Genomic DNA, 25,370 nt, shown 5'->3' on the forward strand with positions numbered 1-25,370 from the left:
CTTATTAATGCAGTGTATGGTACAAGTCACAGTCTCCTATGAAGCCCGACCGCCATGGAAACCCATCCACAGCTGGGGTCTTGATGGCTGCCGGATCAGACACCTACACTAGTGATGAGTGATGGTGGTAGGATAAGGTGTTATCTGAGCATGCTCATGTGCTGAGTGACTGCGGGGTGTTCGAATTATATGTTCGACTCCCCGCTTCAGCACATACAGGAATTGCCGGTTTGTTAGCAGAATCCAGCGTATGTGGTGCTAATTCTTTCATTTCACTTTACATGGCATGTTTGCTCTTTATATTGTCCTTTTCCATATTGTTCACAAAATGGGGCTTGAGAAAAGCCGCACAAATGGGAAGCGTGCGCTCTAACCTGCCCGGTACAGTGGGAGCATAGGAGAGATAAGAAAGCTGGTGGGTGTGTAATCGCACATTGTTACAGAAGAAGGTGGGGTGTCTACACTTCGACGTTAGCCTATATTCCCACTATGCGCTTTTATCATTTTTTTCATGCTGCGTGTTTCTCCTGAGTCAGAAACGCAGCGTCTGGATGGGATTTCTATAATTCTCATTCCCCTCTGTCCTTAACATGCTTATTACAACATCTTTATCAACGATTTAGATGAAGGAATTGAGGGTAAACTGATTAAATTTGCTGATGACACAAAGCTAGGAGGGATAGCTAATACTAGAGAAGAGAGAGAGAGGATTCAAAAAGATTTAAATAAACTGGAGAAGTGGGCAGCAACTAACAGAATGGTTTTTAACAGGGAGAAATGCAAAGTACTACATCTGGGCAATAAAAATGAAAAAAGCATATATAGAATGGGAGGAATAGGGCTAAGTGACAGCACATGTGAAAAGACTTGGGTATACTAATAGATCACAGACTGAATATGAGTCAACAGTGTGATGCAGCAGCAAAAAAGGCAAATGCAATTCTAGGATGTATTAACAGAAGCATATAGTCTAGATCACGTGAAGTCATTATTTCCCTCTACTCCTCTTTGGTCAGACCTCATCTGGAATATTGTGTCCAGTTTTGGGCACCACATTTTAAAAAAGACATCAACAAACTGGAGCAAGTTCAGAAAAGAGCGACCAGAATGGTGACCGGTCTGCAAACCCTGTCTTATGAGGAAAGGTTGCAGGATTTGGGATTCTTTTGTTTGCAAAAGAGAAGACTGAGAGGAGACTTAATAGCTGTCTACAAATATCTAAAGGGCTGTCACATTGTAGAAGGATCAACTTTATTCTCATTTGCACAAGGAAAGACTAGAAGCAATCGGATGAAACTGAATGGGAGGAGACACAGATTAGATATTAGAAAAAACTTTTTGACAGTTAGAGTGATCAATGAGTGGAACAGGCTGCCACGAGAAGTGGTGAGTTCTCCTTCAATGGAAGTCTTCAAACAGAGGCTGGACAGACATCTGACTGGGGTGATTTAGCGAATCCTGCTTTGAGCAGGGGGTTGGACCAGATGGCCCAGGAGGTCCCTTCCAACTCTACGATTCTATGATTTTCACTGCTTAAGCCGACCTGCAGTGCATTTCGAAATCCACAACATGTCGATTTCTCTCGCGGTACGTGGAGTTTTCTGTGCAGATATTCCCCATAAACTTACATTAGATGCAGAAAATCCACAGGTAGAAAAAAAATACACATATGCTTTTAGTGAGTTGCCATGGCAGAAACTCATCAAAAACGCACGTAATCCACCCCGAAGTGTCAAAGTTCTGTGAAATCAAAACGCCAGAATGTTTAAAAAAAAATAAGCCAGCTTTATTTAAAGTACGACAAACCAATTAGAAACAAAAACCGCAGCGTCAAAAACATGTTAAAAAAATAAATAAAAAACGCAGTGAAAAAAACAAAAGTAACCTAATGTAAATAGGTGCAGAAATTCTGCAACATCAAAAACACACCAAAAGCTCATGGTGGGAACATAGTCTAAGACATTCTCACATTTGGAAGTTGTCCTTTACCGTTCCCCATATTTATGCTACCTTAGGCTATGTGCACACGCTGCGGATTCACCTGCGGGATTTTCCGTGCGGATCCACAGATAAAACCGCAGGTAAAGTGACCTGTGGTTTTCCTGCGGTTTGGCCTGCGGTTTCACATCTCTACTATGTTAAAGGTGTGAAACCGCTGCGGAATCCGCACAAAGAATTGACATGCTGCGGTTTGTAAACAGTGGAAAAAAACGCAGCGTGAGCACAGCGGATTTGAAATGCCATACCCTAACATGGTACTGTACCATGTCTGCAGAACTGCTGCGTTTCCACAGGGCCAAAAACGCTGCGGAAACGCAGCAGAATCCGCAAGGTGTGCACATAGCCTTACTCCCCCATGGGGATTCGCTCTGGTAGGTAATGGCAGGGACGCAGAAAAGAAGCATTAGCAGGTTTTCCGTCCAAGATCAGGTAGTTTATTCACACTGGCAGCAGAAGTAAAACAATCTTACATCAGACAAAGCAAAAGTCCAGCTTGTTTCCACAACATAGGTTTGGGCCCCGCCATGTCAGCCTGATGCCGCTAAACACCCACTGAGGATTTCTAAGGGTATGTGCACACGCTGCAGATTCTGCTGCGGATCCGCAGCAGATCCACAAGCAATGTACAGTACCATGTTAGCCAGTGGGATTTCAAAACCGCAGTGCACATGCTGCGGATTTTTCCGCGCGGATTTGCTGCAATTTTAAATCCGCAGCATGTCAATTCTTTCTGCGGATTCCACAGTGGTTTGACACCTGTTCCATTGTCCAGGTGTCAAACCGCAGGGGAAAACTGCTGGCAAATCCGCAGGTCACTTTACCTGCGGTAAAGTGACCTGCGGTTTTCCTGCGGATTTGCCCGTTGAATCCGCACTGTGTGCACTCACCCTTAGGGTGTGTGCACACTCTGCGGAATGCTCTGCGGATTTGTCCGCAAGGATTTAGTAAAATCCGCAGGTAAATCTGCAAGTCAGAAGACCTGCGTTTTATCTGCGGATTAGCCTGCGGTTTTGCCCTGCGGTTTTTCATCTCCACAATGGAGGAGATGGCAAACCGCAGCAGAATCCGCAGAAAGAATTGACATGTCAATTCTTTCTGCGGTTTTGAAACCACAGCAAATCCATGCAGAAAATTCCGCACCGTCTGCACTGCGGTTTCCATTCTCCATTCATTTTAATGGTTCTGTACAACGCAGCTGATTCTGCTGCGGTTCCGCAGGGCCAGATCCGCAGCGTGTGCACACACCCTTAGGCTGTGTGCACACGATGCAGATTTGCAGCGGTTCCGTAGCGGATTTTACAGCGCAGAAACGTTGCATTTCTGCATTGTGATGTACAGTAGCCTTAAAATCAATGTAAAAAAAAAAACGCTGTGCAGACGCTGCGGATTTTTCCGTGGTACAAAATCCGCAGCATGTTACTTCTTTTGTGCGGTTTTCCATCTCCCCTGTCACCAAATCCGCAGGGGGAAAACCGCGATGGAAAACCGCACAAAAACCGCATGAAAAATGGAAGAAATCCGCAGGAAAAATGCAGGTAATTTGACCTGCGGATTTCTTCCATTCTGCACGGAAAAATCCGCAGGGCTCAAAACTCCGTCTGCACTCAGCCTTAGGCTATGTGCACACGCTGCGGTTTGGTCTGCGGATTTGTATCTGCGGAACCGCAGGTAAAATGACCTGCGATTTTCCCTGCAGTTTATCACCTCTACAATGGAGGAGATGGTAAACCGCAGCAGAATCCGCAGAAAAGAAGGGACATGTCATTTCTTTCTGCGGATTCAAAACCGCAGTTTTTCCACAATTAAAAATCCGCAGCATGTGCACAGCAGATTGTAAATCACATAGATTTACATGCTACTGTACACTGCAGAACCGCAGCGTGTGCACATAGCCTTACTGTCTATTTATGCTGTCCTAAGACCTGCAGTTGTGCTATCCGGGTGTTACCACAAAATCCCGGGATAACAGAGAAGGTCCAGGCCAGGTCTTGACCTCCCTTCCCTGCTGTTCACCAGTGGGAGAGGCACTTGCTGGGAGGAATATACCTCCCATCCTGCACCATAAGGCTAAGTGCACACGTACCGGAACTCTCGCGGAAATTACCACGAGAATTCCGGAACTCCATTCCGCTGGAAAATCGCATATTAAATTCCCGCGAAAAAACTAGCATTTTGCAAGCGTAATTAGCTTGCAAAATGCTAGCATTTTCCAAGCGATCTGTAGCATCGCTTGGAGAACTGATTGACAGTTAATTCGCGATGGCGTCGCGCGAATGACCGCGAGACTTCGCGATCCCGCGAGAACGGACGCCATAGCAGGCATTTTCGCAAAGGCTTACTGGGACCGGGAGCGTGGAGAGAGGCGGGAATGCTGCGCGGGACGCCGGAAGGTAAGAATAACAATATTTTTTATTTTAAATTCTATTTTTTACAGGGATATGGTACCCAAAGCCCGGAGGACAGTCTCCTCTCCTCCGGACCGTGGGTACCATCCGCAATTGTTCTGCTTACTTTCCGCATGGTGTGCACAGCCACATGCAGGAAGTAAGCGGAACAATGCATTCCTATGGGTGCGGGATCGCCGCGATTCCGCAAATTAATGAGCATGCTGCGTTTTTTACCGCGAAGCGATTCCGCCGCGGTAAAAGCCGCAGCATTAGCACAGCATTGCGGAATCCCATAGGAATGAATGGGATGCTTATTTTCGCGTTTTCGCTGCAAAATCGCGTGGTTAAAACCGCCGTGGAAACGCGAAAAAAACGCCACGTGTGAACTCAGCCTAACCCTCACTGCGTCACCCCCCTTATTCCCTATTTTCACCATTCTTACCTATTTCTTCCCTATTATATAATGTAAAATCAATAAAAATATTTGAACAAGGAGAGAACTTCCTGATCCTTTGGGAAAAATACAGATGTCACCATCACCTATCCTCAGAAAAGGGGCTTTGTGAGGGGAGCAGCGTAGCGCTACTCTATTCTTACGGGAGTGCCGAAGACCAGCAAACTACAGCACTCAGCTATCTCAGGTGGTCCCGTAAAAATGAATGAACCGGTGGTGCACATGACTATTGCTCGATTTTTGGGATCAGAGAGGGTCGGAGGGTTACGATGTACAGGGGTTGTACAAAATAATGGAAACACCTAACGTTTTGGCATCATAATCTTCGAACATGTTATAAACATGCAAACCGTGACATATGGTAATGTTTTGTAGTTGATTATTTGTGTTATGTGATATGCGTATGTAAATTAACTGTTTGTTTTGCAGAATTGTAAGAACATTGATGAGAACCTGATACCAATGGCAGACCTCTCGGATTTTCAAAGAGGCCAAATTGTTGGTGCTCGTATGGCAGGCGCTAGTGTAACAGAAAGTGCCCGAATGCTTGGCGTGTCAAGAGGTACTGTCTCCAAAGTAATGACTGCGTTTGAAAGAGAAGGTAAAACGTCCGCAGCAAAGCACAGGTCCGGCCGAAAATCGAAGTTGACTGAGAGAGACCGTCGGAACTCTAAAGCGAATTGTGAGAGGATCGCAAGAGCACGTCTCCGAAAATCACTGCTGAGCTCAATGAACACCTACAGAACCCAGTTTCCACGAAAACTGTTCATCGGGAGCTGCACAAATCTGGATTCCATGGATGAGCTATTAGGAAACCGCTGCTCTCAATGACAAATCTGTCCAAGCGTTTAGGCCCTGTGCACACGGTGCAGATTCGCAGCGGATTTGCCGCTGCAGATCTGCAGCAGAACTGCAGGTGATGTACAGTACCATTAAAGCCTATGTAAAAAAAAAAACACTGTGCACATGCTGTGTTTTTTTCCACGCGGTTTTTGTGCGAAAAAAAGCAGCATGTGACTTCTTCTGTGCGTTTTTTCTGCAGTTTTCCACCTGCTCCATTCTACAAATCCGCAGGTGGAAAACCGCACAAAAACTGCAGTAAAACCACAAAAAACAGGAAGAAATCCGCAGGAAAAATGCATGTCATTTGACCTGCGGATTTAGTAAAATCAGCGCGGAAAATTCCGCGGAAGGATCCGCACTGTGTGCACATAGCCTTAGAGTGGTGTAGAAACCTCCAGAATTGGTCCCTCGAGCAGTGGAAACATGTGATATTCTCAGACGAATCATCATTTACCCTATTTCCGACTTCCGGCCGAGTGTACGTTTGGAGACAGCCGAAAGCATTCCATCCAGACTGCCTTCTCTCAACCATAAAACATGGCGGAGGTTCTGTGATGATCTAGGGTGCTATTGTGTGGAGATCCGCCGGGCCAATGATATCCCTTCATGGAAGAATTAACAGCCGAGATTATTTAGGCATTTTGGGCGACCAAGTGCATCCTATGGTTCAAGGACTGTTCCCGGAGGGGAACGCCATCTTTCAGGATGATAATGCACCAATTCATACAGCTAGAATCGTTCAAGCATGGCACGAGGAACATTGTAATGAAGTTGAGCATCTCGTCTGGCCCCCGCAATCCCCAGACCTCAACATTATTGAGCATTTATGGCCGATTTTAGAGAGTCAAGTTAGACGTCGATTTCCGCCGCCATCGTCGCTCAAAGAACTGGAGGGTGTTTTGACTGAAGAATGGGCTACAATTTCTTTGGAAACAATTCACACCTTGTATGACTCCGAGACTGTAATCGCTGCAAAAGGTGGACCTACACCATATTAAACCAACTTTTGTGGATGTTTCCAGGTGTTTCCATTATTTTATCCAACCCCTGTAGGTTAAGTTGAATGTTTATGATGAATGTTTGTGAATGTTTTCGCTGCACAAAAAAAAAGTAGCCTTTTTGGCTGTGTTCCCACGTTGAGGTTTTGGTGCATTTTTGATGTTGCAGCATTTCTGAACCTATTTGGTAAATGAGGTGACCTACATTTCTTATTGCATGTTAGAGTTGTTTTTTTTTTACATGCGTTATTATCACGGTTTTGGCGATACATTTCTTGTCTCTTATCGGTGTGTGATGTTTTGTTTTTGTTCCTTCTTGGTATTGATACTCATTTGTTGATTACATGTATTTCTGATGCGTTTCAGCTGTAAAACACAAACATGGTTTTCAGGCATACTGGCATCTGGGATACAGGTGAACATGTAATGACGAGTGGTCCCCATTGTGGCTGTGCGGCCTTCCGCCATTGGGTTTGATGTATTTGTATAAAAGCTTAAAACCTATAAAACTCTTATTATACTTCATTAACCATAGAAACATCTGACTAAAAAGCACTGGAGAAGTAAACTGTGAAATTTGTGTCAGGCTCAAAATTTTGGCACAGAACTTTGATTTGGACTAGACATTGTGTAATTCTTCATTTCCCCTGCGGAGGCACTGCAGAGAAACTGAACACTTACTGCCAGGTTTCCCCCAATATGGCATGTGATTGGCTGAGAACAGTGTGTGATCAGCTTATTATCAGGGGACCTTATTGCCCCCGTCCCCTCTTCTTCCCTGACCCAGTCTTGGCCTTGGGGAGGGTCTCTGTGGTTGGACCCCGAGGAATAACATAACTAGGTAATAAAGAATAGTAGTGATGAAGCCCAAATGAAATGGCTGCAAAATTCAACCCTGATCCCAATTCCTGAGAGAGATGACAGCCCTATACACGAGAGATTGGCAGCAGTCATGTGTACAGCACTGCAGTCCTACATGTGCTGCTCCCAGCTGCCCTCTATCATCCCTACATGAGTGCCGCGCCGGCCTGCACCACCAGGGGGCGCGCCCGCTCCCCCTCGCATGACGTGTTTCCGCGGTCCCTCTCTGTCTGTGGGCTCCTCCCATTGGCTGCTGCTGATAGCAGGGGCTGAAGGTAACGCGCAGCGCTCCCCGTGTATGCAGTAGGGAGGAGAGTGACAGCACAGCAGCACAGGCCCCGCCGCTCTATCTGACTGCTGGGAGCCCCTCACACCAAGGCGCAACATGCCCAAGAGGAAGCCCGGACCCATCCAGCTGAACCCCACCCCTGATGGCACCACTGTGAACGGGACCCCGTCAGCAGAGTAAGTGGCCGCGGGCAGGAGCATGGCACTGTCCTCTCTGCTGCTTGCTGCTGCCGGGGAGTCATTGTCCTGTTGCATTTCCTGTCATTTCCAGCCCTGACTTTTCCTCTAGTGGAGGAGACACTTGATGCACAGACTAGTGTCTGCAGGGCCGAGCCCCTCCATGCCAGGTCTCTACAGGTGTCTCCACCTACAGGCTGGGGGCAGGTGGTGCAGGTATTGGGGGGGATTGTATGGTATATATAGGGGCAGACATGTTATTGGGTCTGGGGGGGGGTTCTTTAGGGGTCCTAATTGTTCTGTGTCCACCAGTGTGTGTATATGTACATGTAAAGCGCCATGGAATAGGTGGCGCTATAATATTAGTGTGTGCATACACAGACAGTGGTTAGTGCACGTGTTCAGGCTCCAGATATATAAAGCTCAATTGCTAGTAATATATATGATGGCAGGAAAAAGGCTCCACGTATGGGGCAGTAGATGTGCCAGATCTATGGCAGTGGGGCCCCCGGGATATAAGTATACCACCTGGATGTGATTTCTATGGGGGAAGCTTTAGCTGCCGTTATACCAGTAATGGGGAGCTGGATGTTACCGCTCGGATAGCTGTGGATGTAGCTCGCATGTAAGACAGGTTGGCGCTAACCTGCTCTAGAGTGCCAAAGGAAGGGGCAGAGGGAGCCATGGTGCTGCGAGACCACCTACCAGCCCATCACCAGTACTCGGAGGGATCACATGACCCCCCCCCATCGCACTTTTTAGAAATGTCATACCAATGAGTCTGAGGAGCTGAAAAGAAACGCAGCGTCCTGCAGAGAGCGGCATCCGGATATGTGCCGCTGCTGCTTCAGGGCCGATATAGCGGAATTTAAAGTTCAGTTCACACACGGTATTTAGTACAGATTTTACACTACGAGAATTTTACCTTAATCTCATCCATATGCTTTTGCTGCAGAATCTGCTTTTTATTTTTTTTCCTAGAAGTTGCAGCATGTCTAATTTTGCAGCAGGAGCGAACCTTGAAGCCATGTTCACCCGTTCAGTATGTGCTCCACTCCTGGATTTGGCTTACACTCAGAGGAAAAGTATGAATTTGGCCTTGTAGTGTTGCTTTTACCCATCTAGTCATTAATGTGAGTGGGTGCCCTGAATTCTCTGGTTGCACTGCTTGTTTGGCATTGTATGGCACTACCCCCCCCTACATTGAAGGAAGTCAGAATATACTGGAGGACAAGGTTAATGTCTCCTACACAAAACCTAGCTCTTGAGGCAGTGTTGGCTGGGTGTAGGGGTGCTCCCTTCGGTCTGGGTGTGTCTGGCTGGGGATGTGAGGAGTGAGCGAGCCCTGGGACATGACAGGAATGTGCAGGTCTCCTCCTCCTGCTATGAGGAGCGACAGGTCTGTAAGTGTCCAGACATGCTGAGCTGGGACCCTCCATTATCGCAGCAGTCTATATACACATGACACAGGGGGTCAATTCTCCAAATTGCTTTCCTTGTAGAATTAGCAGGCGGTGGATGTTGCTTGTCATGCTAGCGCAGATCTTTCGGCTGAAATGAATCTGTGAGGGGGTTGAGGGTTGGTATGCTGCCCAGCTACGGCAAGAATCCTTGCAATGTGTCTTTCCAGTAGAACAGTCGTCAGATTACACTGGCTCACCTGGCCGGCTGTGCCTGTCCTAACAATAGGTTGGCACATAGGGGCTTGTGTGTAGCGTAAAAAAAAATAATAAAGTGCTCAGAATCAGAAATAACGCATATACTCGAGAAAGATGCATATGACGTTACAAAACTTCAAAAAGGAAAAAAAAACAATCCTGAAATTAACTTATCATTGGCTATTGTGACATCTGTTACATTGTTAAAACTGAAAAACCTCATGACACTCTTAGTATCCAAAAAAAGGTTGTTTTTTTTTAAATTTTTTATACTGGACTTTGCAGGATGACACTATTCTTATTTCTTTGTTTTTGCAGCATACTGCAGCAGCCAGACTGGGGATGATAAGGATACTCTTTTGGCCTCCGTCTGTCTGATGCAGCCATTGCGACACGTCTCTTGTCAATCTATGTGCTTCCTCTTCCGGTCAGACAAGAAGCATCAGCCTGATTTGGAGAACCATTCCCCATGTAAATGTCCAAACAGAACCAACAGATTGGGGGTGCGCAGAAACCACACTAGCACTTCACACATACTGTGAAAGTTAGCCTGTGGTCAAAGAATTGAAAATGTGATGTGGCCCTCCAGTTTCGATTGGCATTAAATGTAATGTAATGTAAAAGCCTTTACAGCTATCGGACAGATTGCAACACATTATTGCCAAGTTAATCAAAGCTCGTTTAAAATCTTTTACATAAACTGTTGCAAATTATTTGGCTCAAACGATCATTAAACAATTTTTCCCTCCCCATACGGATTGTTGGCAGCAGGTTTCCCTAGGGAAATGTGCTGCATACAATGATAGATTTTTATGGATATAAGAGACAAGGTCAGCCAATGAAAGAGCATTTACCTTGTCTGCACGGGACAATTGTTAGGTCTCACCTGGTGATGTGCAGTTGTTGTGCAGCACACAAGGCGTGAGTTCAGCAGGGTCGTCTGATAGGAACCACAGAGACTGGATGGTTACTGATTCAGTTGTAAGCCACTATGAAGGCAGGCACCCCGTGCAGGGAGGTCAGTGAGACAGAGGTACAGTACAATAGGTTGGTGATCTACTAGAGCTGGGTGTCACTGGTGACTATGGAGAGACAATCAGCAGAGTTGTGAAGCAGCAGATCGAAGTACTGCATTAAACACAGTGGTGGAGTAGCAGAGCCCAGTGATGTAGCATAGTTTAATTAGTCGAAACGCACTATGCAGTGTAGCACAGGTGTTGAGGCAGGGCAGAGTTGGTAAGAAAACACACAATGAGAATGTAGTCGAGCCCAGTAAAGTAAAGGTGAGGATCCAACTACCTTAAAGAGAACCTGCCTGCAGGATTTAGGGCTTTAAACGAAATGCATGGCCTTATTGGAACTGTAATGCTGATTTACCTGAGGTAAAGGGATCCGCTCAGTGGCTGATGAATACTCACCTTATGAAGGTTTCATAAAAAGATGTGTTCTGTGTTTTGGGGCAGGACGTGGGGACACGGTTTTCTTCCGGTTCTCCGACCCCCCCCACCAGCCGCTTCTGCTTTTTGTACAGGTCACTGATAATTCAGTGACCTGTCTCCTTTTTAAAATTTGGTGCTGTGGTCGGCGCGTGCACAGTGTGTTGGCATCCTGCGTTCAGGACTTCAATAAAATGACGCTGGAGATGGCGCATGCACAGATAAGATTTCACTCAATATATTTTTCAGAGCCACAATCTCAATCGGCGCATGCGCAGCCTCCGGAGCCATGTTATTGAAGTCCTGCACACAGGATGCAGACTCGCACTGCACATGCGCCGTCCACACAATGATGGCAGCGACTCAGAATTTTAAAAAGGAGGCAGGTCACTGAATAATCTGCACAAGAAGCAGAGGAGGCTGGTGTGAGGGGAGGGGGACGAAGCCCAAGAATACCCTGCCCCCACATTCTGCCCTAAGCGCATAAGACGTCATTTTATGAAAACTTCATAAGGTGAGTATTCAACAGCCACTGAGCGGATCCCTTCACTTCAGGTATCATATTAATCAGCATCACGGTGCCATTATGGCCATGCCTTTCGTTTATATGGCTAAATTCTGATGACTGGTTCTCTTTAAAGGGGTTGTCCTGTCTCTAAGGGAATCTTCAGCAAGTTTTGGCTACCTTATCTGAGAGCAGCCTGATGTGGGAAAAGAGGAGCTGAATCCATTGATGTGTAACTTAGATTACTGATTGCAGCCATTCTGACACAGTCTTTAGATTTAGCAATCCTGCAGAGTCAAGAAAGCTGCCCCTGCCCACACCAGGCTCTCTACGTACAAAGTCCATAGACGGTGAGGTGCCTGTCACAGTAGGGGGCATATGGGACCAAGCCTGACAGCAAACAGCTAGTCACAGCAATGATGAGTTAGTGGTGCTGAAACTATTATTGAAAGCAAACAAAAGCACTGAGCTTCATAAGAGAGGCATCGCTGAAATCTGTGTTTTAACCCCCTACCTCATGCTGTCTTCAGATTACATAACAAACTTGCCGACAGATTCGCTTTTAGCTACAAGTCTGCCGTCACTATATGTGATGGCAGACTTGAAAATCCTAACATCACTGCATACTGGGAGGAATCTCCGGTGCCAGTAACGGGCCGTCATGTGACCGGAAGTATGCGATTTCCATACATGACCACCCTCCAGCCAAAATATAGTAGACCCCAGGGCCATCACAGTATGATTCATCAACTGTAATCCCCACACAGCCCCCCAGACAATAAAATGGATCCCCAATAGTCCTCCATGCAGCATAGCAGGGTCCTGTATTGCCTTCCGTTCAGTATAATGGGCCCTACATAGTGCCCTATACTGTATAATGCGACCACGTAGTCATCCATACAGTATAAAGGGCCCTGCATTGCCTTCCATACAGTGTAATGGCTCCTCATAGTGCTCCATATAGTATAATGGGCCCCGCATAAAAATAAATACTGACCTCTCCTTGTTTCCCGCTGATCTGGTCTCTGCAGTTCATATTCTGATCACCTGCACTGCTTGGCACAGCAGGTGCGATGTAATGACGTCATCACTCCCGCTGAATTCGGACATCTTTGCTTTCAACCGCGTAGCGGGCCAATTATACTCACCATGCAGGCCAGAGCTTGACATGTGTTCTCTGGAGAGGGAGTAGGAGGGATGAGACCTCAGCACAGTGAGAGGAAAATTGTGCTGCAGCTTCTAGCAAATTTATTTAACTTCATACTGGATTCACCGCTCTGTAAGCCCCTCTTCACATATCAGTGTGTCCAATACATGTGGTCACAGTTTTCACATGTACTAGATACACTTGCACAAGTTAATCTATTTAATTATATGGGACTGTACACATGTCAGTGTTTTCAACCGACATGTGTGTCCACATGTAAACATGTCTGTATTTCTTCTGGCAGCATGGAGCGCAATACATCCCACACATGTGCACACTGACACACGGATGACCTCTGTCTCATCTGTTTGACATGCACCAGAATTAAATTCTCCAGCATCTGGGGAAGAGCTTTAGGCCTTGTGCACATGTTGCGGATTCTGCTGCGTTTCCGCAGCGTTTTTGGCCCTGCGGAAACGCAGCAGTTCGGTACAGTACCATGTTAGCCTATGGCATTTAAAATCCGCTGTGCTCATGCTGCGTTTTATTCCGCGCAGTTTACATACTGCAGCATGTCAGTTGTTTGTGCGGATTTCGCAGCGGTTTCACACCTTTAACATACTAGAGGTGTGAAACCGCAGGGCAAAACGTCAGGCAAAACCGCAGGACACTTTACCTGCGGTTTTACCTGCGGCTCCGTGTGGAAAAACCCACAGGTGAATCCGCAGCGTGTGCACATAGCCTTACAGTTAGCGCTGTTCCCAGGTGCCGAGTGCTGACTACAACTGTTCCCCTCCTCGCCTGGTTTCCCTGCTGACAGTTCTGGTCAGCACCTGCCATATGTGAAGGTGCACATTAAATAAATAAATAAATAAATAAATAAACAAACAAACAAACAGGGGGGAAAAAACGGCTTGGATAGGAGATATTTTACAACCAGCACAGATAAAGCAGACAGCTCCAGGCTTTTATTATCAGGCTGGGAAGGTCCATGGTAATTGGCATGAGCAAAAAAAAAAAAAAGCCAGCAGCCACCCCAGAACTGGCACATCACATTAGATGCGCCAATTCTGGTGATTTATCTGGCTCATCCTGATGCCCTGGTGCGGTGGAGGTTGGGGAAATATATGGGTTTGATGACAGCTGTGATTTGTCAGGAATCACAGCTGCCATCAAGACCAAGGAGATAGTAATGTGGGTGTCTGACTGACACCTCTTCATCACTAACCCCATAGTGAATAGAAGTAAAAACACAGAGTATATTCCTTTTAATTGTGAAAATTACACTGTGGCAATTAGTCTCTTACCCAATTAATAGTAAAAATAAAAGGAATCCACAAGGGTCCACAGTAAATCCATAATAAGGAGGTGCCACGACTATCCCCGACTCTGCTACAGCCAGCGACCGTGATGAGCATTGACATCAATAATATGGCCGCGTACCACGGCTGCCAGAACGCAATGAGAAGTAGCACCACTGCAGCCAGGTTCTCAAGCTACTCCCACTGTGTTCAGGCAGCCTTGGTGAGTGGTCACGTTATTGATGTTACTGCTCATCACTGCCTCTGGATGTAGAAGAGTCGGGGATCGTTGTGAGACCTTTATTACGGATTTACGATGGACACTTGTGGACTACTTTTTATTTTTATTAAATGGGTAAATGAGGGTAATTGTCGGGGTGTACTTTTTACAATTAAATGATTTTTTTTCTGTGTGGTGTTTATTTCTTTTCACTGCGGGGTTAGTAATGGGGATGTCTGACACCTCTACATTACTAACCTCTGGACTTGATGTCAGTAGACATCAACCCCAGAATCATAACCTCAATTGCTAATTCACGAGGGCAATTGGTAATAGCTGACACAAATTAGCACATTTAATGGCGGCGTCATTTCTGGGTCGGCTGAGGACTGCTGTTATTAGTCGGGAAGGGGCCAATATTCATGGCCCCTTCCCAGCCTAATATCAGCCCACAGCTGTCTCTTTAGCCTTTGCTGGTTATTAAAAATAGAGGTTACCACACCATTTTTTTCCTCCCTTTTCAGTAACCAGTAAAGGATATGCAGACAGCTGTGAACTGTTAATAGGCTAGGAACCTCCATGGATACTGCCCCCTTCCAGAATAACACCATCTCACAGCTGTCTGCTTCCTCTCAGCTGGTTATTAAAATAAGTGGGACCCCACAACTTTTTTTTTTTTTTTTAATAGCTAAATACAAGTACACAAAGCTACAAATGCAGTTTATCTATCCAAATCTAACACCTTAATATCTGTCACTTGTATTCCTGTACGTGACACACGGATGGTACACACGGACATGGGTTTTTCAAGTACTGGAATTATCAGGACTTGTGAAGGGGATCTAATACTCTATAATTTCCTCCATACTGTGTGCTACAATTAAAGAGCAGGAATATAGCTGTGTGTGCTTTGTATAGGAGACAACACATAAGCTTGGTCAGAGAGAACTGGAAATTAGATAAAGCCTACATAGGGTAAACTGTTGAAAATGGCAAAACACAAGTGATATAATGGCCAAAAGTAGTAGTATTCTTCATGTGCACAAGAGCTTATTCTGAAAAATTAGCTGTAGCGACATATACACTTAAAGATTTTGCAGCAGTCACAATTTAGTCAACCAGTTACTCATTCCCTACATCTTTTAGGCCTCATGAAAAATGTCAACAGGAAAAAAATGGCCTTGATTATTGATCCATACTGGCAGGGCCAGCTACAGATTTTTGTGGGCCCTGGGCGAAAGAGTCTCAGTGGGCACCACAATTCATAATGCACAGATACGGCAGAGAAATATAGGTAGGTCTAGTACAATGCTAAAGATTTCACTTAACTACTTACATTACCTAAGTGATATCAATAGCTCAGAAACCAGACAGTGTAGTCCTCCATGCAGTATTATGGGCACCACCTAGTGCTCCATACAGAATGAGCCCCATATAATGCTCCATACAGAATAATGAGCCCCATATAATTCTCCATACAGAATGAGCCCCATATATTTCTCCAAACAGTATATGATGGGCCTCATATGATGCTCCAGTGTATGATGCTCCATGTGCTGCTCCGCTATGTGGTGGGCCCCATATAATGCTTCAGACATTTAAAAAATCAAAATGTGAAATACTCACCCCTCCTTGCTGGCTGCTGCTCTGCTCCAGACTCCTCAGCGTCAGTCTTCTGGCTCTCTGCACTGACTGTTCAAGCAGACAGCGCACAGATGTGATGTCAGTGCCCTCTGACCTGAAATCAATTTACACACAACATGCAAAAAGGGCCAGACAAAATTGTTGGCATCCTTAACTTAGTATTTGGTTCCATCCCGTTGGATGACTGCCAACAATTGCTTCCTATAACCATCAACAAGCTTCTTACAACTCTCTTCTGGAATTTTGGACCACTCTTCTTTTTAAAACTGCTCCAGGTCTCTCATATTTCATCTTCTCCCAAAAGCAATTTTAAGATCTCTCCACAGGTGTTCAATGGGATTTAGATTCGGACTCATTGCTGGCCACTTCAGAACTCTCCAGCGCTTTGTCTCCATCCATTTCTGGGTTCTTCTTGAAGTATGTTTGGGGTCACTGTCCTGTTGGAAGACTCAAGAGCCAGGACACAAACCCACTGACACTGGGCACAACATTGCAAGACAAAATTATTTGGCAATCCTCAGATCTCAGTTTTTCAGATCTCAGTGATGCTTTTACAAAATCAATGCTCTCAGTGCCAGACGCAGCAGAGCAACCCCAAAATATCTTTGAACCCCCACCATATTTGACTGTGGGTACTGTGTTCTGTTCTTTGTAGGCTTTATTCCTTTTTTGGTAAACAGATTGATGTGCTTTAGTAAAAAAAAAAGCTCTATCTTGGTCTCCTCTATCCACAAGACATTTTAACAGAAGGATCTAGCTTTATGTCTGTGTCAGCAATGTGGTCCTCCTGGATCTCCTTCATAGTGTTTCATTTTATTCGTGTCGACTGATATGATGCACCCTGATCCTATAGGACAGCTGATTTTCTTTGGAAAATGAGGCTTCTTATCCACCATTCAGACTATCCTGTGTTGCAACCTTTCATCAATTTTTCTCTAGTGTCTACATCCAGGGAGAATGGCTACAGTGCCATGGGTTGTAAACTTCTTGATTATGATTTGCACCATGGACAAAAAGCATGAAAATCTCTGGTAGACTTGTAACCTTGAGACTGTTAATGTTTTTCAACAATTTTGATTCTCAAGATCCTCAGGCAGTTCCCATCTTCTCTTTCTGTTCTCCGTGCTTATTGTGGGACACACAATGCAATGATTGAGTCAGCTTCTCTCATTTTTATCTGGTTTCAGGTGTGATATTCCTATTGCCCACAACTGTTATTTGCAACAGGTGAATTTGGCAGCGCATCATTTTGGAAAGATGTCAACAATTTTCAGCCGATTTTTGGGGTTTTATCTGTAATTATGTCCAATTTTTGCCCTTTTCTTTTTTTGTGTGTGTAATTTCAAGTTTTTGGAAAGAAATGCTTCATTATCTGGAACAATTTCAAGGATGCCAACATTTTCTGCCATGATTATAATAAAATACATACCGTATATTTCTCCTACGCCTCATTGGGAGACACACAGTCGGTGTTATGCTGCTGGCCACTAGGAGAACACTAAGTAAACCAGAAAAAAGTTAGCTCTTCCCCTGCAGTATACACCCTCTCGCTGGATGAGATATCCCCGTTTTTATTTTTTAATTTTTCTGTAAATTTTTAATGGAGTGAAGGGGGCGAAGGTTTCTTTCTACGGCCCGCTCTCCCCCGAACCAACAGGGAAGCACGCGGAGCATACCTCCCCGTACACTTTCCTGCGACGTTTGGGGCTGATTCCTCTAGCAATTGGCGATGATCCTTACGACCGGAGTCCGGTAATCCACGGATATGAGGGCAGGCGCACGGAATGGAGAAGACTGGACAGCGCTTACGTAGGCCCTGAATCAGGCCCATAGCTCTCCATCCCCCTATCATAGGGAGGATCAATTGAGCATGGCCCCTTTAAGAACTCCTCCAGCTCTGCTACATCAGCCCAGGAGGATGAGAGCTTGCATGGATGGCCGGACAGCGCTGAGCACTGGAGTGAAGGTATGGGGTCGGGTCCTGGCCCCCGGGAGAAGAGCTGAAATAGCGTCAGCGGCGGTGCACTGGCCCCCCATCGCGCGCCCCCCCCCCCCTGAAAAATGTAGTCCCCGGCTTTCCGGCCTGCTGGGCCGCAATTTCAATAGCACCGCCCACTAGCACTGGCGCCTACCGCAGGTAGTCTCAAAAATTTAGCCCCTGGCTTTTCCGGCTTACTAGGCCGCAATTTGAATAGCACCGCCCGCGATATTATCGCCGCTCCCTCGCCTTGGCGCCTCTCATCCCTGACGAGACGGGGGGGGCTATGTCTTTTTACCTCAGCCTGCTCTGGACACGAGCTGTGAGGCGAGCATTCTGCCGGATGACACCACAGGGCCACCGCTAGTCCTCCCTGGGGACACAGCATAGGGCTGGGTAAGCTGCATCTGCCCTCAGATTAAAGCTTAACCCCTTCCCGGCACGTTCCCTGCAGCTGCAGCAGACTGCTGTTAACCCTTTCAGGAGCGCTATGTCTCAATCTAAGGAGGCTAAACAGGCTGCTAAAAAGCACACTGCGTTTTTTACCATGTGTACCACTTGCAAGTCTGCCTTACCCAGTGCACAGACTAATCCGTTATGTACGGACTGCGACCCGGCCTGCGCTCAATCGCCGCTGCTGACGGGCCTCCTGCGTTTAGTACCCCTCAGTGGGCTGCGTCCCTGTCACAGTTGGAGTCTCTGACCCAGGCTATAGTCTCCCTCCGGGAGGACTCATTAAGCCAGAAGGCGCCCTTACCCCCCTAAGGAAGGCTCTGGCGTCGGCCGGGAACCGTCCACCAGCAGGGGCCGTACTCGTTCAAGGGATGGTCAGGTCTCTAGAAAACGGACCCATGACGCTTCCCCTAGTCCCGTTCGCGCCTCTGCATCTGTGACTCCTGTCTCTCGCTCTCCCTCTCCTGGAGTTCTCAGCAAGCACGACTCTGAATTCAAATCTGACACGTCAGCCCCTCAGAATCCCCCAACTGATCAAGAGTCGCTTGATTCTCTTATAGAATCAGTCAACAGGATTCTGAAGTTGGAAGAGGATAATGTTTCCGCTCCAGCACATCCTATCTCACTTAAGAAAGCCAAGCATGTGCGCAGGTTATTTCCATTAATCCGGACTTTAAGGAAATTGTCCAGAAACATAGGGATCGTCCGCATAAGCGGTTCATAGGGCAAAAGTCTACTCAGGCTAAATACCCTTTTGATCCAGACCTAATGAATTGGTTACAGTCCCCTCCGGTGGACCTGCCTGTATCGCGTCTTGCTTCAAAAAGCGCTTCTGTCCGTTTCTGAGGGTTCCTCAATCAGAAACCCCTCCGATCGTCAGATTGACTACCTGGCCCGTTCAGTTTTTGAAGCTTCAGGCGCAGCGCTTTTTCCATCTTTTGCGGTAATTTGGGTCACTAAGGCAATGGCCGCTTGGGCAGAAGTCTTGATTACTTCCTTCCAGGGCACCAATCTTCCTCCGGAGGCAACCACGGTCGCCAGGCAGATAATTCACGCAGCGGACTTTGTAGTGGATGCCTCTTTTGATATCGCCAATTGCGCTGCTCAAACTGCCGCTAATGCGATCTCCATTAGGAGAACCCTATGGCTCCGCGACTGGCGGGCGGATGCCACATCTAAAAGATCTTTGACTTCTCTCCCCTTTCAAACGGGTTGTCTTTTTTGAGAGAAACTGGATCAGCTCATTTCTGATGCTACGGGGGAAAAAAGTAAATTCCTCACTCAACAAAAGGCTGCTCGGCCGTTTCGCAACCAACAGCCGACGCGCTTTTGATCTTTTCGCAACAACTACGATTGGTCCGACTCTACCTTCTCTTCCGGATCAGGTCCGTCTCTGCGCAGAGACAGAGGCTCCCAGGTCTCATACAGACCTAACCGCTCTTGGAAACTCAGACCTAGGGCTTCTGGATCCAGGGGAGCCAGATGTCATAGATCCACCCAATGAATTGTTGCGGTATCCGGTGGACCCCGACAGAGTAGAGGGTCGCCTACTTTCCTTCAGCCATACCTGGCTCGCGGTCGTCCACGAGAAGTGGGTCAGGGAGCTAGTTTTCCTCTCCCCCTCCAACTCGCTTTTTCCTTTCCTCTCCCTCCAAGGGAAAGACCAGAGCCTTCCTTCGGGCTGTTCAGGCTCTCTTAAGGGACGGAGTCATCATTCCGGTCCCTCATCACGAAAGGTTCAGAGGATTTTATTCAAACCTTTTTGTGGTTCCAAAGAAGGCCCGGACGATGCGACCCATTCTGGATCTCAAACTGTTAAATCAGTTTGTCACGGTCCGATCAGTTGTTGCTTCCATGGAAAAAGGAGAATTCCTAGCATCCATCAACATCAAGGACGCTTACCTTCACATTCCGATCTGCCTGTCTCACCAGCAGTTCCTGCGTTTTGCAATTCACGAGGAACACTTCCAGTTCGTTGCCTTGCCCTTTGGACTCGCAACTGCCCCCAGGGTCTTTACCAAGGTCATGGTGGCTGTCATGGCCATTCTCCACTCTCGGGGAGTAGTGGTGTTACTGTATCTGGACGACCTGCTCATCAAGGGTCCATCCATTCCAGCCTGCGAGGAATCCGTGGAGATAACAGATAACAGAACACTTTCACGCCTGGGGTGGAAGATAAACTTCGCAAAGTCTTCCCCGAAACTGGCTCAGCAGATTTCCTTTTTAGGAATGATCTTGGACACTTCTCGCGGGTTGGTCATTCTCCCTCCAGAAAGGACGCAAGCCTTACAACAGGCAGTGCAGACTCTTTCCCGTCCAGCTTCTCACTCCATTCGTTTCAGCATGAGAGTTCTTGGAAAAATGGTTGCTGCGATGGAAGCAGTTCCATTTCCATTTGCACAGTTCCATCTCCGTCCCTTACAACATGCGTTGCTGTTGGCTTGGGACAAGAACCTGTTCTCCCTGGACCATCGGATCCTTCTGTCCCTGCGGGTCAGGCAAGCCCTCAGGTGGTGAACTCTGAGGTCCTCCCTGAATCAAGAGGTCTTTTTTCCCGGTAAGATGGTTGGTAGTAACCACCGACGCAAGTCTTCTCGGCTGTGGTGCGGTCTTTCGTCACCACACGGCACATGGTCGTTGGTCGACCCGAGAGTCACGTCTCCCCATCAACAGTTTGGAGATACGAGCGATCAGATTTGCTCTACGGAGTTTCCACCATCTCCTCGCAGGTCACCCCATCAGGATCCAATCCGACAATGCCACGGCTGTAGCGTATATCAACCGCCAGGGAGGTACCCGGAGCAGGATGGCTATGCACGAAGTGAGTCACGTCCTCCATTGGGCCGAGACAAACCATTCGCCCATCACAGCAATTCACATCCCGGGCGTAGAAAATTGGGCGGCAGATTTTCTCGGTCACCAAGGCATTGCCTCGGGAGAGTGATCTCTTCATCCGGAAGTCTTTCACCAGATTTGTCTTCGTTGGGGCACTCCGGATGTGGACCTCATGGCCTCCAGAATAAACAAGGTGTCTCGGTTCATCGCGCCATCGGACCGGACGCCCTAGTTCTGCCATGGCACCGGTTCCGGCTCCTGTACATCTTTCCTTCTCTTCCCTTGCTTCCGAGGGTCATCAAGAAGATCAGAGCGGAGGGTGTATCAGTGATCCTAGTCGTGCCAGATTGGCCGCACCGAGCATGGTATGCAGAACTAATACAAATAGTCGCCGACGTCCCCTGGCGATTTCCAGATCGCACGGATCTGCTTTCTCGGGGCCCGATTTACCACCATAACTCCGGGGCCCTGTCTTTGAAGGCATGGCCATTGAATCCTGGATTTTAGCACAGGTTGGGTTCTCTCTCGACGTGATTTCCACCATGATTAGTGCTAGGAAGCCTGTATCCAGGCGTATCCATCACCGCACCTGGAAAATCTTCTTTTCATGGTGCAAGGATCATGGTCGTTCCCCTCTGGTGTTTTCCATTACGGCCATATTGGAGTTCCTTCAATCCGGATTAAAATCAGGCCTCGCTCTTAGATCGCTCAAGGGCCAAATTTCGGCCTTGTCAGTGCTATTCCAATGCAAAATTGCCACCAAACCTCAGGTCAAGACGTTTATTCAAGGAGTTTCCCATGTGACGCCTCCTTATAGAAGCCCATTGGAATCATGGGACCTTAATCTGGTTCTCAGGGCCTTACAGGAGGCTCCTTTCGAACCGCTGCAGGACGTGTCATTGACCGTCCTCTCTTGGAAAGTGGTCTTTCTAGTGGCAATTACGTCAGACGAGTTTCGTAATTGGCAGCCCTGTCCTGCCGTTCTCCGTTCCAGAATTTTCATCAAGACAAGGTAGTTCTCAGGACGTCCCCGTCCTTCCTGCCCAAGGTTGTCTCCTCTTTCCATCTCAATGAGGAAATAGTTTTGCCTGCCTTTTGTCCGGCGCCAGTCCATCGCATTGAGAAGGCCCTCCACACCCTGGATGTGGTTGGGGCGCTGAGACAGTACATCTTGCGGACGACTCCCTTCCACAAGTCAGATCCCCTGTTCATACTTCCAGAGGGGCATAGGAAGGGCCTAGCCGCTTCAAAAGCAACGCTAGCCAGGTGGATTCGCTCAGCGATTCAGGAATCCTACCGTGTCAGGAATGTGCCTGTCCCAGCGGGGATTAAGGCGCACTCTACCCGGTAAGTGGGCGCCTCTTGGGCCATTCTGCACCAGGCCTCAGCAGAACAGGTCTGCAAGGCTGCGACTTGGTCCAGTCTGCATACCTTTTCAAAACATTACCAAATTCATTCCCAGGCCTCTGCAGATGCAGCTCTCGGCAGATGCATCCAGCAATCGGCAGTACCTCAGTGGTGACTCATTGGTACATGGGGTATTAGCAGATGTATGCTCCCCACCCAGGGACTGCTTTAGGACGTCCCACTGTCTGTGTCCCCCCAATGAGGCGTATGAGAAATAGGGATTTTTGTGTACTCACCCTAAAATCCTTTTCTCCGAGCCAATCATTGGGGGACACAGCTGTTTAGCCTACTGGCTCATTTGTAGCATTCTTAGGTTTTGACATAGTTATGGTTATTGTTGACTGTTTAAGCTCCTACTGCTTTTTTCACTGAACTGGAGATATCTCATCCAGCGAGAGGGTGTATACTGCAGGGGTAGAGCTAACTTTTTTTTTGGTTTACTTAGTGTCGTCCTAGTGGCAAGCAGCATAACACCCACTGTCTGTGTCCCCCAATGAATGGCTCGGAGAAAAGGATTTTACGGTGAGTACACAAAAATCCCTATTTTAATTAATGTAATTTTTTTTTTTTTTTAATGTTCCAGGTATGATGAGATGCTCCAATCTTACCCATGCCGTCATACTTGTCAATGAAAGAATTAGGGGCATACTGGCATAATTTGGCATTTTGTGTAAATGGGGGGGGGGGGGTCATAAAACTACTGATGAAGTGCATTTTTTGTGAAATCTGATATATTTGTATTTTACCACATTTTAAAGCAATCTGGCTAATAAGTGAAGTTCTGCAAATTCCATAACTTTTGTAATCCATATCCTAGGAATATGCAGTATGTGACCACTTGCATCAATGTGTTGGGTATGATAAAATGAACCCTTACTCATATCTAATCAGTGAGGATCCCACCGGTAGGACCCATGCCAATTACACGTTGAAGTTTTATCCTAGGCATATCCCCTCAGCCTTTAACTCTGATACTGGACAGATCCTTTTAAAGTGTATTCTTTAAAATGTTTTGTGGTATTTTATAACATTTTTAAAGGGAATCTGTTACCCCTTTGTTTGGCCTTTCAGCTGCCGGCATAGACATCAGGGGCTTATCTACAGCATTCTGTAATGCTGTAGATAAGCCTCCGATGTAACCTGAAAGAGAAGAAAAACACGTTATATTATACTCACTGGGGTTGGGCGGTCCGGTCCGATGGGTGTTGCCGTCCCGTCCAGCGCCTCCCTTCTTCATGCGATGACGTTCTCTTCTCCCATCCTGTAATGGCTGCAGTGTGAATACATCATAACACACACATTGCGGGGCAGGATCTGGGGCCTCCACAACACCCAGGCGTGATCGCCTGATGTCAGTTCACGGGCAGCGCGCACTACGCATGCCTGAGAACTGTTTTCACAGAGCAGGCGCCGGCATAGTAGACAGAAGGAGGCGGGGAACAGAAGCAGAGCAGGGGCATGATGGACGGCTATGGGAGGCGGGGCACAGACAGCAGCACAGGGGCATGATGGACGGCTATGGGAGGCGGGGCACAGATGCTACAGAGACATTGACGGCGGGGAGGCTGCTGCTTCAGGGGGCAGACTCCATATCTATGGGACAGAATGCAGGTATGAGGACCTATTTATAAAAGTTAATATTTCGGCTTTACTGGGGGTCAGAAACGGAAGAGCCACCTTCACAGAATGCAGCCTTTGTGCTGCTGAAGGTTGCTCTTTTAGTTAAAAACACCCAAGGGGGTTACAGGTTCCTTTTAAGAAGGGGTTGTCCTAGTAGTGGACAAGCCCTTTAAGAAATCAGAGGCATTCAGTGTCATACTATGGGTTGATGACATCCTCTGGTTCCATATGACAGTAAATTTTAATTCTGTAAAGAGGTTTGCGATCATTCAGCAAATGTGGTGAAAAAAAAAATTAAAGAATAAAAAGCCAATTACTCCTCTCCCTGACTTTCCAACGCTTCCCCATTTTGGTCAGTTTCCTTGGCTGCTGTGATGTTGTACTGACTATAACATGCTACTGCTTCATCCATATAATAACCAGCTGGGAGTACTGAGACATGGCAGTGGAGTACTTGGTATTAAGATTTTGTTTTTCTGTTTCTTCCATACCTGGCACCTGCGTCTTCACCTTACCCACCTCTTTGTGAATCCCTCTGGATGCTGAGTTTCTGCTATCTAATTATAAGACAATTATTTTCATTACGAATATACCTCTGAGCACCTTTCCAGCCGATTATACAGTAAAGTTATCTGCAAAAATTACCGTACTTAGATTTTATTTCCGCAAGTTCAATGTTCTCATTTGTAACCATTTATTGCTCAAGCACATAAGAACTACAAACTGAAGCAACGTTGTATATAGTCTACAGCTCCTGTGCAGACCTGTGTGTCTCTTTAAGGACGTTTTTTGAAGACCCTCATTTGCCTCCCCTCTCTTACACACGGAGCCATGCGAACCCTTTTATGTTGCATATGTGATGTGTAATGTTCTATATCTGCTGTGTCGGTGTATATTGCCATTGCACTGTATTGTACATGTAAGTGCTCGGGAGAGCAAGAGGTCAACTGGAGGAGGTTCGGTTAACAGCCCCAAAAGGAGCCGGAAGTTCCTTCTCCTCAGTCAATGCCTGGGCAGGCTTTCCCAGGGCAGGTTCTCAGCAGTCTCTGGAGCTGAAAACTCTCCTGGAGGGGAGAGTGTGTTGCCCCGGGCAGTGGAAGTGGGCACCAGGACTGCGTAAGTGCCCCGCCGAGGACTATAAGCACCCAGATACCGGC

The 25,370-nt window shown here is 47.0% G+C and overlaps 1 protein-coding gene across 1 annotated transcript in view; it reads left to right on the forward strand.

The window, feature by feature from the left end:
• The first annotated feature begins 7,715 nt into the window (after positions 1-7,715).
• Positions 7,716-25,370, forward strand: part of MAP2K1 (mitogen-activated protein kinase kinase 1) — a 71,373-nt gene continuing 53,718 nt past the window's right edge. Inside the window, exon 1 of the mRNA XM_073568897.1 lies at positions 7,716-8,009. Coding sequence (XP_073424998.1) covers positions 7,930-8,009 — 80 coding nt within the window. The 5' untranslated portion in view covers positions 7,716-7,929. The remainder of the gene's footprint in view (positions 8,010-25,370) is intronic.

Source organism: Dendrobates tinctorius, unplaced genomic scaffold, assembly GCF_039654945.1.
Source record: "Dendrobates tinctorius isolate UK_male_01 unplaced genomic scaffold, ASM3965494v1 ptg000022l, whole genome shotgun sequence".
NCBI classification, from domain to species: domain Eukaryota; kingdom Metazoa; phylum Chordata; class Amphibia; order Anura; family Dendrobatidae; genus Dendrobates; species Dendrobates tinctorius.